Genomic DNA, 16,830 nt, shown 5'->3' with positions numbered 1-16,830 from the left:
TATATAAGGAAGAGAGGGGTCTACTTCTTTCCTCAAAATAATTATTTCTTTTAAGTAAAATTTTCATCATTTTCCACCTTTAAAATGTTGGGATATTCTTTGAAAACTTCTACTTTGTTCTCTTCATAAATCGGCTCTCCAGCCGCATTAGTTCTCCCTGTAATATTTCTCATGTTCTTGACGCTGGAGAGCTCAATGGGGATGGAACTCGAAGTGAGGACTCAACCCAGAGCTCTGGTGACCAGGTTCTTGTCTTATGCCATGAGAAGGAATTCAAGGGCAAGACGAACATCAAGTAGGAAAGCGCAAGGTTTATTAAAGCGACAGTATACACTTAAGAGGGGAGTGCAAGCAAACTCATAGAACTAGTCCAGCTGAGGGGGTCTAGATTATGGGCTTTTGTTTTCTAGGGGGCAGGGCCCAGAGACTTTTGTTCTGAAGTAGCCTCGTTGTCTCCTCCCAGTAGGTGGGGAGCTCAGTTTCCCCATTCTTTCTTATTTGGTGTTTCCAGTACTGTCATGGCATCAGATGTATGATGAGAGCTGTACTATGTGCAATGCAGATGGCATTATAATTAGCCAAAAGTCAGGTCTCGGCCTAAGATGGCATCTAAGCTGGAAAGGACTGTTTTTATCTTATCTCCTCTTGCCAGAGGTAAAATATGGGGAGAGTTAGTTGAACAAAGGATAAAAGATAAATTCCAGAGTCTTATTCTAGAGTGGAAAGAACATCCCTACCTTGGACAGGAGAGCTGAACAAAAGACAAAGGAGAAATTCCAGAACCTTAACCTGGAGGGGAGAGGACATCCCTAGGCTATCTATCTTGCCTCATTCTCATTACCCCTTTCAAAGTTTCTCACTATCAACCCTCTAATGGTCCAGCTCTTTAGCTCCTCAAGCTTGGGTTATATTGGGTTATATTTAACTATCTACATTCTATTCTTGCTCCATTCTCATTTGTGCATTGCCTCAGATTTATCACTGACATAAATTATATCATCATCTTTTCAGTCTGATTTTATACAACTCTCCAATGCAAGCAGTCAAATTCCTTTATTTGCATTTAATTCAGAGTTTGGGTCTTCCAAGATCTTCACAGCTACCCTCTGGATAACTTTCTCACCTCTGGATAACTTTCTCATGATCTCATGTTCTCCATCTGTCAAATTTGCCATCTTCTATATGTTCTTTTTGTATCGTCTTTGTCAGCTGACTTTCTTTTATCTCATGAAATAGAAATAACTTGCCTTAGGCTTGGAGAAGACCACCCATTGCCTTCTGTATACTGACTGTGGGAGCTTGTGCATGCCAAGCTCTGAATCTCAGCTTTCTCGTCAGAAAAAAAATGGGGAGAAAAGTATCTACCTTATCTCCCCTATGGCTATGGAAAGATTAAATGAGAAAGCAATTGCTAAAATGTTGTACAAACATGATGTGCTCTTCAGTTATCTCTGTACTTGTGTCCACACTCTACAGACACATTCTCTATAATACTGTGAACACCACTGTGCTTATAGCACCTGAGAATCAATGCCCAGCATAGAGGACACAGGATAGCAGCTTCTGTTTTGATAACTTACCTAGGGTGAGTGGAAAGTGGTCACTGAGAGGTCCACCGATTCTTAGGTATGAGTTCAACCCCCTTTCCTTTATGATCTGAATTTTCACGAATTAGAAATGAAGTTGGTTTAGCAAATACCATTTTCTTTTTTTTAAATTATTATTACTTATGCCTACAACACCTGGTCTTCCTAAGTGGTCTCCCATTCAAGTACTAACCAGGCCCAACCCTGCTTAGCTTCAGAGATCAGACATCGGGCTTGTTCAGGGTGGCATGACCATAGACCATGGATCATTGCTCCACTGGGGTATGTACCCAGGGCCTTCTGCATGTAAAGCAGACATGATAACTGCTACACTATGGAACCACGTCCGCAAATACCATTTTCTGAAATGCATATTTTTCTTAAAGAATACGAAATAGACAGCATAAAAGAAAAAAGCAAAAGACTTATCAAACAGATACTGAACACATAAGGTAATATCCAAATGGTCAGTTTTCTAAATATGTTGTAAAATTTTATTGACTTATAATAAAATTCAGAAAAGGACACAACTTTTGACATACAGCTCAATGACTTTTCACAAGGTAGATACACTTGTGTAATCAGCACCCAGATTGTGGACTGGGATATTTCCATCTCTCCAGAGACCCTTTATTCCCCCTTTTAATGACTCATTCCCCCAAGAGTAACCACTCTCCTGACATCTAACACTCTAGGTGAGTTTTTGCCTGTTTTTAAACTTTTTTATAGGAGAAATTATACTGTGTATAAATCTCTGTGATTAGCTGTGTTTGATAACATTGTGTGTACGAGATTCATTCACAGATTTTGAGTCATTCATGCCAATTCTGTATAGTAGTTCATATATATACATATATATATGAAATTATACATTTATATATAAGCATATATGTATGTATATGTGTATATATCATCAAAAATAGAAGGATATACAAGTTTGAGTAGCTTGCATTTGGGGCTATTATGATTAACTATGAACATTTATGAACATGTCTTTTGGTGAACATATGTACAGTTTCTAATGAGTATAACCCTGCCAGTGAAATTGCTGGGCCACAGTATATGCACGTGTTCAGCTTTGATAGATAGCGCGAAACAGTTTTCTAAAGTCATTATGCCAGTTTACACTCAAAACAACAGAGAATCAGTTGTTCCACATCCTCACCCATACTCAGGATTCTCTGTGGTTTTTATACTAGCCACTCAAGTGAGCATGTCATAATATGGCATTCATTGTGTTTTAACATTCATTTCCCTGATGGCTAATGAAGTTCAGCACCTTTTCATACATTTATTGAATGTTTCTATATATATACTTATTGATTCATGGGAACTCTTTATATATTATGGATATAAATATTATAAAAATTTCCTCCCATTCTGAGGCTTGCCTTTTTACTCTCTTAATGCTATCATTTGATTAACAAAGTTTCTGTTTTTAATATAGTCCAATTCATCATTACTTTCTTTATGATTACTCTTTTAAGAAATTTAAGAAATCTTTGTCTCCATTAGAAATTATTAAGATGTTCACCTAGGTTTCTTTTCAAAATCTTTATTATTTTAATTGATTTTTGTATATGGTAAGAGATTAAAGATTTTTTTTTCTATATGAATAGCCAATTGACCAAACATCATTTATTAAAAGTACAATGGGGAAGGATAATATCTTAGGAAGAAGTACGTCCAGAGAGAGCCAGTAGCAGTTCCAGTGGGCAGGTGGGGGAGCAAAAAGACAATATAAGGGCAGTGGAAATTCAGGAGAAATGGCCCAAAGGGACAAGAAAGGTAAAATACATGAGGTGGGTTCCTTTTTTGTACTTTCTTGATGTGTTATAGACATTATGAATATGTGTTGTTGAGTGCCATTGAGGACCACCTCTGGGTGGTGTCCCTTACCATAAAAGGGGTGGTGGTGCAGACAGTGCTAGAACAGTGAGCCAGTTTCCTCTAAGGGAGGCCTTGCCGCTAGGCTTATCAGTGGGGCACAACCCTGAAAGCGAGCCTGTCCTGTCAGCAGTATGGAAGTGGAAAATTCCTCTGGGTCATCTAGTACTCATACCATAAACTATCCACTTAATTTAAGGCTCAAGTAGAAAAGAACAAACTAGTTATCAGTTCTATCATGGTTCCTACTTAGCCATAACATTTCCCACACCATAGGTAGAAAGCTGCTCAAATAACTGTAGGCCCATAGAAATTTATCCCAGTGTGACTGATCATATCCAAAATTAAATCCCCAGGACACTGAGGTGGAACAAAGTCTTGAATCAGATGGAATTTTACCAAACCGATCCCTTCTTGGCACAACTATACCACATCGCATAGGAGGACATTGATTCTCTTTAAAAACTGAGCTCACCTCTCTCACACCATAACAAGCCAGTTTCTGTCCTTTCAAAGAACTTGGCTTTGCCAGCTCATGGCACTCAAATCAGCTTTTCTCACTCTGCATGTATACATAGGAGGCCTGAAACGGAGAGGTGAGTGGTTGTCCCAGGGACATGCTGGAGGGTTTCCCATCTCCTCTGGGCCCCAGTTATCTGCACTGAATGGGGGTTCTCCTGACAGTTGGGGATTCTGAACACCAGGTGTCACTTTCTTAAGAACAGGGCTTGGAATAATCCCTATAGTAATGGCCATGCCCACACTCCATTTACAATCCAGATTTCCCAAACCTGTGGCTGGATTTTTCCGGTGAGATGAGTGAACTGAGATTTGAGAGGTTAAATGATCAGTTCATGGTCACTCAACTGGCAATAGGCAAACACAAGACACAAGCCTCATCTTCTAATTTTACATAGCTCCACCAAAACTTCATAAATTATTATATTCCCCTTTGTCTAGCAAGAGGAAAGAAAAACTGCAGCTTTCTTCAGTACCTTGTACTAATGTTTAATTACCTGCATAGCCAAAAAGACTCCTTTGTCTAACTAAATTCTATTGATGCAATTGAAACTTTTGTCTTCTTGAGTTCTTTTTTAAATAAATTGTGGTAAAGTAGGCATAACATAAAATTTACTATCTTAACCATTTTTAAGTGTTCAGTAATGTTAAGTACATTTACATTGTTAAGTAATCAATCATCAAAACTCTTTTCATTTCACAAAACTAAAACTCTATATTCAGTAAACAGGTTCTTATCTTCCTTCCTCCCAGCCCCTGGCAGCAACCATCCTACTTTCTGTATAAATTTGACTCCTCCAGGTACCTCATAGTCTGGAATTAGTAACTGTCCTTCTGTGACTGGTTTATTTCACTTGCATAAAGTCTTCAAGGTACATCCATGTTGTAGCATGTGTCAGAATTCCCTCCCTTTATAAGTCCAAATAGTAATCCACTGTATGTATATATCACATTTTGTTTGTCTATTCATACACATATGGATACTTGGATTGCTTCTACTTTTTGGTCGTTGTGAATTCTCATTGTGTTTTTTTTAGGGACAAAGAGCAAATATATGCAACTCATCTTGTAAAAATCTTCAATTTGCTTGTGAAATCCCTTCTTATCCTTGTCTTTTTCAAGGGAAAACAAATAAGCTTTTCTAAGTTTTTCTCATGATCCTGGTTTCTACTCATTTCTCCATTTCCATACTTATTATAAATGTCTTCAAATCCTCTTCTCTATTTAGAGGTGAAATTTTAGAATAGCCTACAATGTTAGCCTGGAAATTAAGGCCTTCTAGGATCTATCCCTCCCATTGTTCAATTGAATTTCTCACTCCTTACTCCAACTTTTTCTGTCTTCAGGCAAATATCATATGTCTTCTCATTACACACATCTTTCTGTTCCTATAGCCTGTCTGGTATTTCTGCAAAGCTCTTATAATACTGGTAGGGTCCTTTCATTGCTCATCCCAGGCCCAAGCCATTACACACAGTAGAGCCATAATATATGCTTCACTCGTGTAAGGAAAGACAATTTCTAGGTTCTTTTAAACACTTTAAAATATGGTATTCCAAATTACATGTGCATTTTATTTTATGTGAGAGATAAACTCTTTTTTGAACATTAAAATTCAAATTGCAATAAGAAAATGAATAAAGAAATTAAAAGACATATTGCTATTTTAAGAAAAATACTTGAGAGTCCTTTACAAAGCAATCCTTTTCTACAATGTAAGCTTAATTGAGGATTTATTTAGACTATCACTTCCTCATTTTTTAAAAAAATAGCTTGCAGGCAGATTATAGTTAACCTCAACTCCTCACCCTACCCCATGCTAAACAAGTCAGCTTTCCTCATCCTGTACTTGACAGTAATTAATGTGTTTTTCTTCTGAAATCCTATTTTAGCTGTTTCCTCTTCAAACTCCCCCTCTTTTGGATAGCTACTTTTCCTACTCTATTGAGATCATTTAAAATATGGTTTCTTTTTTTTCAGAGATATTAGTAGTATTTCCTCTGGCCTGGCACAATCTGTAACTTTAATCTCTACTGAAAGGCTACTGGGGATCTGTGCATTTCCCCAGGGACAGAGGAAAGGAAAGCTGAGATTACCAATCAGTAGCTCCCAAGTGAAGTATGTTATCTCTATTTTACTGGCCAAAATATAAGGTTGAGTAGTTAAAAGTCACAGATTCTAGGAAAGGAGACAAAAAAGTTGACTTTTTTTTAAATCAACAAATACTCTTTCTTATCACTGTAGTGATATTTGCTTTAACAGTCCAAAACTTTTTCATACATTTGATCAAATGTCCTTCACTGAGACATTCAACAACTTCTCGATAGATCTCCCAGCTTATCTTATAAAAATGTAACCTAAGGTTCCAGAGTAGGATCGCCTAGCCAATTTCTCAAGTCCTTTAAGAGAGACACACAGTGACAAAATCTGTGAATTCATGTCACACAGTGGCACCAGTATTGCATAAAGAGTGATAATAATCTGTGTCCCCCTTGTGTCAACACTGAACTCTCTGGTCTTTGCTTAATCTTACCCAGACCTTAAGGTATATTTAAGAAATGGAAAATAGAGCACATTAAAAGTTCTTTTGAAAAAAGAATTTTAGATTTCTTAAAAAAAACAAACAAAACAAACAACAACAAAAAACAATAGCTGTCAGACATCTATTATCATTTGCCCCTTACTAAAAAAAAGTAAAGATAACCTTACTGCAATATCAAAGAAAACAAAATGAGAGAAAGCCTGAATCATTAAACTAAGGCAGTGTCAGTGCTACCAGATTGCCATAAATGTTGAATTCGTGTTGGATACAATACAGATGGGAACCAGAATGTTTAAGAAACAATTGATAAAGTGTCTGAGATAGACTTCAAAGAAATCTATTTGAGTTGGTGGGGAATTAGAAATGGAAAAGTTATGAATGAAATGAAACTGTCAGTAGTTATTAGTTTTTGAAGCTGGATGTAAGGCACATGAGATTTATGTTATAATTTCTCTATTTTTGTGTATGTTTGAAATTTTTCGTAATATATAATAGCAAATAATATAGAATTAACTAAATTATAGGAAGTGAACAAAGGCAAACACATAAAACAAAGTACTTTTTTTATTACAAAAGCAAAATAGAAATTAATAACAAAATTACCCTTCCCCCTCTAAAAACATACACACACACACATACACACACCAAATCAACCATTGGAATTACAAATTGAAAAAGAAGCAATTCTAGATAATACCTAAACCAAAAAGGAAATATAATGTGTGAAATTCGATTCCTAAATATTTATGAAGTTATGAAAATGACAACAGTACATATCAAAATTTGTGGAATTTGACCAAGTCTGTACTTAAAGGAAAAATTGTAGCCCCAAGTGCTTTTATTTCTTGAGAAGAGAGATTGAAATAAATTAAGTAAGCTAAATAAATTGGAAGAATAACAAAGCTAAAAGGCAAATTAGCGAATTAATAAAGATAATCTAACCTAGCAAGCAGAAAGAAAGGCAGAAAACACAGAATTACAGTTGAGAATAACTTCAACTACTCAACTGGGTTATTTTTAGAAAAATATTAACTGCCAAAATTGACATGAGACAAGGCATAGTATTACAAAAAAAAGTAACCGTAGAAGAAGCTAAAAAGAGATTTAAAGTTTCTAGTTCCTTTGCTACCCTCATGCCTGAAAGTGCTAGTGTTAGAGGGCTTTGTAGGTGACACCCATCAAATTTTGAAGGAATAGAAAATTATTTTGCCACTTAAATTTCTCTAGAATGCAGAAAAATATGAAACATTTGTCGACTCATTTTGTTTGTAGAATAATTCAGCTATTGATCAGAAGAAAAACTGCAGAAAACACCTCATTTATGAATATAGATGAAAAATCTCTAGAATGAATATAGGTGAAAAATCTCTAGAATGCAGAAAAATATGAAACAATTCTCGACTCATTTTGTTTGTAGAATAATTCAACTATTGATAAGAAGAAAAACTACAGAAAACACCTCATTCATGAATATAAATGAAAAATCCAAAACAAAATAAAGATTGATCAAACTAGGACTACATTAAAAGAATAATATATCATAATCAAATAAAGTTTATTCCAGGAATAAAAGTGAATCCTGTATAAAGATATTTATAAGTTTGATTCTTCTTATAGATGTATCAAAAGACAAAACACATTTAGTCATTGTAAATCCCCAAAGTATATTTATTTTAATATTGATTTGAGCAACATCTATTTCTTACAAAACTTGGAATTAGAAAACAGTACCTTAATATTAGAAATATATATACATATATATAATATATATTGCAATATATATAATGGATTTAGTGACAGTACACTTAAGTTGGAAGAGTAAGTAGATTTTACCTGTCTTGCTCATACTTTTTCTTTTCCCCTGCTCATACTTTTTGACTGGTCCTGAGATCCATCCGTTCTCAGTAGGAAAGCATGCTTGAACTGGGTAGCAATATCTGCTCCATTGAGATTCCAATGGGATTTTTTTTTAAATTATGACAAAGTGATTTTAACCCTCATCAAGAAGAAATAGACAAGACTCATCAAGAACATTTTGAACAATAGTCAGAATTTACTTGGTGTGTATGAAAATATACTCTAACAGGATAATAACTTAACATGATAATTGAGCCAATGTAGAGGGGAGCCAAGATATTTAGAATATTGTAATGATGGCATTTCAAATTATTAGATAAAACATGAATTATTTAATGTCTTGTTTGCTACAGGAAAATTCCACAATTATAAAGAGAAGTATTTTGTGTAATATACTACGATATTTTGTTAAATATAATTGTTTTGTTTATAAGAGAATTACAGAAAGGGTTCAGGGTGTTTTAATACTATCCGATAGCAGTATAACTGTGTTTATTACAATATTTTAATTCACCTAAAGAATTCAATCAAGGTTATTTTCTTACAGCATTGTGGGTTGATAATAATAAAAAATAAAAAATTATATAGCACTTATTCTGTGCCACGCACTTTTCTAAGCTATTGAGGTATATTAACTCTTTTAATCATCACGACAATCATATGAGATCAGTATTATTATTATTTTTCCGTTAAATACACAAGGAACCAGAGGTGCACTTTGTTTATGCAACTTTTCTGCAGTCACACATCTTGTAATTAGGAGAGTTGAAATTGCAGCTCAGGCAGTCTGGCTCCAGAATTTATGTTACACTCTGTCTCCTAGGAATGAGCTGTTGAAATCAGGGTAGGTCGGTCAGTTTTCAGGCCTTAACATGCCTTTTTGGCTTTTCTCAGGGACCTGATGCCCAGAACCCTGGAAGGGCAGATCACCATGGAGAAGACACCCAGTTACTTTGTCACCCGGGAGGCGCCCGCACGCATCTCGGCCATGTCCAAGGACACCAAGCTCATCGTGGTGGTGCGGGACCCGGTGACCAGAGCCATCTCGGACTACACGCAGACGCTCTCCAAGAGGCCTGACATTCCCACCTTCGAGAGCTTGACCTTCAAAAACAGAACCACGGGCCTCATCGACACATCGTGGAGCGCCATCCAGATCGGCATCTACGCCAAGCACCTGGAGCACTGGCTGCGCCACTTCCCCATCCGCCAGATGCTTTTTGTGAGCGGGGAGCGCCTCATCAGCGACCCGGCCGGCGAGCTGGGCCGCGTGCAGGATTTCCTGGGCCTCAAGAGGATCATCACCGACAAGCACTTCTACTTCAACAAGACCAAGGGCTTCCCCTGCCTGAAGAAGGCCGAGGGCAGCAGCAAACCCCACTGCCTAGGCAAGACCAAGGGCAGGACCCACCCCGAGATCGACCACGAGGTGGTGCAGAGACTGCGGGAGTTCTACCGGCCTTTCAACCTCAAGTTCTACCAGATGACGGGGCATGACTTTGGCTGGGATGGATAACAATATAATTTAAAAAGAAAAAAAAATCATAATATATTTTTTTACCAATCGGTAGAGAAAAGGCTGTTTAATATTTGTGCTGAAAATATTTGTTTCAGTATTTTTTTCAATGAATGTTGAGATTGTTCTCATCCCCACCCCCATCTTCGCGTTTAACTGACACCAAATATTTGGATAAACAACAAAGAAAAATTTTACTCATCTAAATACTTTCAATTTTCAATTTTTATTTTACATTTTGTATACATAATTATAAAGTATGAGCATCAGTTGCCATTAAAACTTAAGAAAATCCTGAGTATAAATCAAGCTCTCTCTTTCTCCCACTTCTCTCTCTCTCTCTCTCAATGTCTCTCTCTCACACACACAAGGCCCAGATAAAATTGATATCTATCCTTGTTTTTATCCCTTTAATTTTTTTCTTGTGCCCTACTTTTTCTTAAACTGTTTCCCAATTAATAATACTGTATGTTTGTACGCCACTTGGATTATCACAGTGCTTTCAAATAAAACATATTTTTTTATCCTTACACTACTATGAGGCATAAGAACATGGTACATAGAGATTACGATCCCCATCTTACAGACCAAGAAACTGAGTCTCAGGGAGGTTAAATAATATCTTAAAGCCAGATGGTGAACCCTGGACAAAACCTCATCTTTTAGTCATCCCTTATTTCATGTCACTTTTTCTAGGAGGATGGGAAATAAGAGATATCTGTACTTTTAAACATGGTTAGCTAGTTTGGAGATGATCTAGATGGGACAGAAAGTGTTTCTTATTGCCTTCTAAGTTCCAGGCTAGCCCGCTGGCACTCAGTCACATTACACAGTGTGCTTAAAGAAACCACTCAGACCTGGACACAACATCTTTTACGAGCCAATCTTGGCTTGTTAAGGTACCCTGAGATACGGATATCTTGGCTTGACTGAAGCTGACAAAATTTATTGGATTCTTATATCAAAAACAAGATGGACAGTCACACTGGCAACAGGAGAAAGTGCGGTAGGAGCACAACTTATTTGTTGTTTTGACTGTCCTTTTTTTTATTTAATAAAATCCCATGTCTCTAAGAGCTTACAAGTATGAATCTCATTTTTCTTTACCTCTTTTTTAGCAAAGAAAATCTGCTCCTTGTAATATCTCATTACTAACCTTGGAGCTAGTACTAAAAATACATCAATAAACATCTCATTTATAATGTCCTTATTTTTTCACTGATGGAAGACTGTCACTTTGACACTTTATTTTCCCCCATCTCCTATTTATACCAATTATAACCCAATATTCGTTAATAATTGGGAAATATTCTCAGAAATGCAGATGTGGTTAAAATGGTGGTTTTCTTTTCCCATCTGTTTCTGCCCAGCCCCCATTTAAATAGTTCAAATAAATCAATCGTTGATTAAGAGTATTCCTTTCCTCTCCAAGTGGGCAGTAACAAGATTAGCATTAATGGGAATTAAATTGGTTTAGAGAGGAGCACATATGCATGAAATATATAAAACATGTATAATTAGTCTGTCAGCAACATTTTATTACAGGTTTAAACTCAAGAGGAAAATATCTTCTATCTCATGTAAGTTTTCTATATCTGCCAAAAGTTAAAGGACTCTAGTATTCTAAAATAATATTTTTTTCTTCTCCAATGTTGTCAATGAAAAGAAACTAAATTTGTTTTAAATATGCAGTATAACTGTGCATTTGCATAGAGACTGAATTAGGTGAAGTAAATATTTCTTGAGAAGGCTAACATAGGATTAAAACAATGGATAAAAATAATTTTAATTTCTAGATATTTCATCATTGCTCAAAATCTTTGGCTCTATTTTATTAATTTATACCTTTGGGAGTTAAGTAAACCCCAAATTCAGGTCCTTTTTTCCAGCTGATTTTCTCCCCTTAATTTTCCAATGCCACAGACTGTTTTTGTTCTACTTGAATCATCACTACCAGGAACAGGATAGTTATATTAAACTTTTTTCATCTTTTCTCTTAACTCATTTTGTTTGTGCTTCTGATTCTCTTATAAGCATTTGCTTGGCATTATGCAAAAGTAGTTTGCACAAGGGGACAAATGCATCTAACAATTGTACTCAGCAGTCTTCATCTTTTTGTGTTAAGAAATAATAATAATAAAAAAATCAGAATTGAGTGCAAAGGACTTCTTCATGTAGACTTTTTGTTGTTGTTCTTCATATTATTTTAAAAAATGAATGACTAAATAGCACTCCAGGAAAATCTTCTAAGATTTCATAAGGGTGTTAGAAGTTATAGATCCCAGAAAATGTATTAAAATCTAGAGTCATTATACTCTAAGTTTCCTCAAGAATGGAAATTTATTAATTCTGCTTCTATGTGGTACTTACTCCTGCTATGCATGGACCTGATCTTTTGTCCATTTAGCTACAACAAATAATAGGCTTTGCTCTTGATTTAAACATCTTAGCCATTCTTTCTCCAAGCCGTCTGCCTCACAATCATGCCAAATGACCTCCTAACTCTTATTAAAAGTGAAGAATTGTCTCTCCAGAAGAACAACCAGAGATCCACAGCTTCTTTCTGAGCAGTTTGCTTTTGAGGCCATGTCTACGGTGTATAATTTCTCCAGATAACTCCCAATCTTGTAACACTGCTCAGTAGCTAAGTTTTGACTGATAACTCTATAGCTATAAATTCTCTAGATAACTTAGTAACTTAGGAACATTAATTTTATTCTGTTAATCTGGAATTAATAAGCTTCCAGAGAATGGATGTTAATTACTCTAGGAGTATTAATTCCACTCTATTCTTATTTTCAAAGATCTTTAATGTTAGAACAAACTTCAAAGGTAATTTGAATTAAATCCCCATTTAGCACTGAATCCTTTCTTTAGCTGGTTATGCCTGGGTTGAAAACATTGATGTTTCTGTAAATTCTTAATCCTTGATTTTGCATTTATAAAGAAGATAAATTTTCCCTAAACACATTCATCCTGTTCTGCCAGCTGAGATCTGCCAAATTACCCATGAAGATATATAAAATTCAGGATATAAACAAATAAATATGTCTATAAAAATAATACCTTATATGCATGTAGCAGATTAACCTTTCAAATGCAACATTTCACCTTAAACCAGCAGTAGCTCTCTACTCTCATTAATTCCACTTGACAGATGAGGAAACTAATCCTTCAGATAGTGATTCTCAACAAAAGATGATTTTGCCTCCCAGGGTCATGTCTGGAGATACTTTGGTTGTCCCAAGGGTGGTGGAGTATAAGATGTTTCTAGTGGGTAGATGCCAGGGATACTGTTAAAACATCTTATAATGCACGGAAGAGCCCTCACAACAAAGAAGTACCCCACCCAAAATGTTAGTGGTGCTGGAGTTCCAAATATAAGAAGAAGTAAACTAGTTACAGCTTGTGTGTGTCTGAACCAGATCTAAACACCAGATTCTAATTAATTCTTGACTTGTAATTCTTGCACTCGCCACTCTAGGTTTTTCTCTTGAAAACATTTATTTCTCTTACTCTATAAGTGACTTCATTATAACAAGCAGGTCATTGTTTAATGTTATCCTTTACCAAGAGGAATACTAAAGAGAAATATCACTGAACTGGGTTTTTATGAGAGGCAGGAGCAGTTTGTAACAAACAGATAGTTGCATTTGTTTGAAATGAAATCAGTCAGTTTCAGATGGAAAAATGACATTCTAATAAAACATTTCTAAAGGCTTTTTTAAGTTCAAGTCTTGCAGTTTCAATTTGCCTCCATGACAATGCCATGACTGTATTTCTTGTCATCTAACACAACCAAATGACAAGAGAGAAAGGTAAATGGCTCTACTTCTGTTAAGCAGCTAAATTCAGATGGATGCTCTATGGTTTACAAATGGCCGAGTTGCTGCTGAGTAATAGCAAAGGAAGGAGCAATTTTATTGCTACATTTTTTAGGAACCCCAGAAATTTGTATGTAATTATCATAGAAGCAAGGATGAGAAGAGCTTATGGTCCCTTAACATAGGAAAGTATGGCTGAGATTCAGTCCAGCAAAGTCTTAGTGCAGAAGTAAAACTCTACCTGTTCTTCTATTATCACTGGAGAAGACTGGAAAGCAAAATAACTCAATGTCAAGTCCTATTGGAGAAACATCAGCATTACTATAGAATTTTTGGTCCTTGAATTATCTTCTTCAACATGAACACAGATTTGCACTCAGAGTCTCAATTATATGGTAAAAAAAAAACATGGATAGGGCAAGTTTAAACCTGTTTGCCACATTATGGAGTTTGAGAATGGCAAGCCTTTCCTTTTAAGCTTGAAAGAAAAGGTGATTTGAGAAAATTATGAGGCAGTGCAACTTCAGATACAGAGTAATAAAATAATGAATTTTAATTATTCCAGGAGGAAATAAAACTGAAAATATAAAATGCTTCTAATATATGGATCTATTGTGAGATATTTAAGATATTTAGTTAATATATTTCAGTCTATAATCCTAATTTTCTACTTCACTTTCCAATTGTTGGCTGTATTGTTTTAATAGCTCTATACTCAGCAATTTCTTTTAGTTTTACTGTCAAAATAAAAGATGACAATACATTGGGAACATACTTTTAATCCCCCAATTCCTGGGTCTTATATTTTAGGTACATTTGACAGATGAGATATGATAAGAAATGGCATCCTTTATTATCTCGGCCTGGCTGGTACATGATCAGGTTAGATTGTGCTAGCTGATAATTCCTAAGAAGGCTTTAAAGTTACTATCTGGTCTACATGTTGGACAGCTATGGTCCATATGCTTCCAGTCTCTCCCGAAGTCACTTTATAGTAAACCTAGAGTATTTATCATCCCTGGAGTTGTGTTTTTATTGCAAGAAGGAATAATGCATCTTTTTCCCTCCCACCTCGTATCTCCATGCTTCTTTCACTTTCTAGTGCCTTCTCTCTCTACGTCCTACCATGTCCAAGGATGCTTGGCATAGATCTTTCCCACTTCCAACAATCCCTACTAGCCTAAGTTCTACCCTCTCTTCAAATGCAGCATATTCCATGGGGTGTACTTCCCACTTAAGATTCTTGGGGAAAACCTTGCATTTCACCTTAGGCAACTGCTCTCAGCTTCAGTTCTATGGAAAGCAGTCTAATTATTCGATAAAGATACCCAGACAGATAAAGGTTAAAGAGGTTTAAATTTCCCCCAAAGTATTTATATTAGTAAAACAGGGCCCAAAAGAAGATGGATAAAACAGTATGAAAGCATAGGGGCACATTTTTGACAGAAGATGGAAGTGGCGTTGGAAGGATACTTAATGCGTTCCAGTGCCCCACCCCACACCACTGGTCTGAAGAACCAGTGTCGGCAACTTATTATTCCACTTCTGAAAGGTTGTCTGCCTCTGGTCTGAGCAGTGGCATTTTCTCACACCTGTTTTCCCATACGGCTTTATCTAAGCTCGGATTTCTTTATTTCAAGCCTGCAACAGCTGGTCAACCAGAGAACAACAGTAGGAAGCAAGAAAACTTTACAGTCATATCACTGCAAATTTTCAGAGGGAACAAGAGTTCTTGATTAGCTACCATCAACTGATAACCTTTATAGTCAAACTTAATTCTTATTTCAGACTGCTTAATCATACTCTTTAAATCTAAGATCAGTTGTTCTTTGTTAAGAAAAGCCCAACTAAATATTCTATAATAATAATAAAGCTTTCCTTTAAATGGAATTATTCAAAGCACTTTTAAACCCTACTTAGGTTTGAATAGGGTTTTTTGTTTTTTTTTCTCAGTTTCCTTTCTAGATAAAAAGAAGTTTATATAGTCTGTTATAGGTCTTTCCCACTTCCAACAATCTCTACATTTCCTCTCAATTGACTTACTTTCAAATATCTAAAAAAGCCTCTTTCCTTCCACCCTTCTTACTTCTATGTCATTTCTCTTATTTATTTGTTTAACCGTTTATTTATTGATTTTTCTCCTCCCCCTCCTCCATATCATTTCTCTTTTGAGTGAACTTTTACCCTTCAATATTTTCCTGTATCAAAATTCTTATGCCAAAAGTCATCCTGTGTATTATTTATTTATTTATTTATTCCTCTTTCCTTTTCAGTGAGACTCATTATTTTTTCCCTTTTGGTCCCCAGAATTACACCTTATTTTTTATTTCAAAACTTGGTCTTTATTCTATTTTCTGATATCATCTTTACTTTTTCTTAGATCGTGCCGTTACATTTTAGGGACAATTTTCTTTAGAGAAAATCCTTTTCCACTAGCCTTCCAGCATATGGCATTTGAAACTTGCTTGGGGTTGTAGCTTTCTTACTCCCTTTAACCCACTAAAACGCAAAAGTACTCAGCAGCACTGGCTTCCAACTGTAGAATGATTCTGTATTGAACATGTCTAGCTCTTCTTCCATCTAGCTGTAAATAATGAGCTCTTTTTCAGACTCTTTGGCCCCTATTTTTTGATGAGGCCTTCAATAAAAAGTTCTGTATCAATGGAATGATAAACTCTACTAGCCCGAGCCATATATAATGAATACGCAGAAAAATTGGAAGCAGATCTGTTTGCACCAGGCTCACTCATCCTGTCTTCTAACATAAGTTGCAAATCTCCCACATGGTAACAATGCCCAGAGTCCATTTCCCTCATTAGTCCTTCGATGCTAGTCTCCAGGTTTCTTACCAGTCTGCTCTCTGTTTTTCATGTTCATGCATTCCTATAACACTTCCATTATTTAATTGACTTTAGCTCTAATTTCTCCAGCATGATCTTCATAATTTTTACTATTGTCTTACTTATTTCTACTATCACCACTATGATGTTTCCTAGGTGTATAGAATGGCTTTGAGTCTGCTTTTTCCCTGAGACCCTGTCATTTTCATGAGCAGCCCTTCTTCATTTTCCACATTATTTAAAATTTTTCTCAACCCAC

General features: G+C 35.8%; 1 protein-coding gene and 1 pseudogene across 1 annotated transcript in view; one reads left to right on the top strand and one right to left on the bottom strand.

Moving 5' to 3' along the window:
• Window positions 1-10,143, top strand: part of HS3ST3A1 (heparan sulfate-glucosamine 3-sulfotransferase 3A1) — an 85,818-nt gene extending 75,675 nt beyond the window's left edge. The window contains exon 2 of the mRNA XM_006908396.3: window positions 9,286-10,143. Within this exon, the coding sequence (XP_006908458.1) occupies window positions 9,286-9,907 (622 nt within the window). The 3' untranslated portion in view covers window positions 9,908-10,143. The remainder of the gene's footprint in view (window positions 1-9,285) is intronic.
• LOC112477089 lies at window positions 1,731-1,846 on the bottom strand (annotated as a pseudogene).
• Window positions 10,144-16,830: the final 6,687 nt, after the last annotated feature.

The sequence above is a fragment of the Pteropus alecto genome, unplaced genomic scaffold (assembly GCF_000325575.1).
Source record: "Pteropus alecto unplaced genomic scaffold, ASM32557v1 scaffold52, whole genome shotgun sequence".
In the NCBI taxonomy this organism is placed as follows: Eukaryota; Metazoa; Chordata; class Mammalia; order Chiroptera; family Pteropodidae; genus Pteropus; species Pteropus alecto.
The sequence above is the reverse complement of the archived record's forward strand: the minus strand, read 5'-3'. Positions and strand labels throughout refer to the sequence as shown.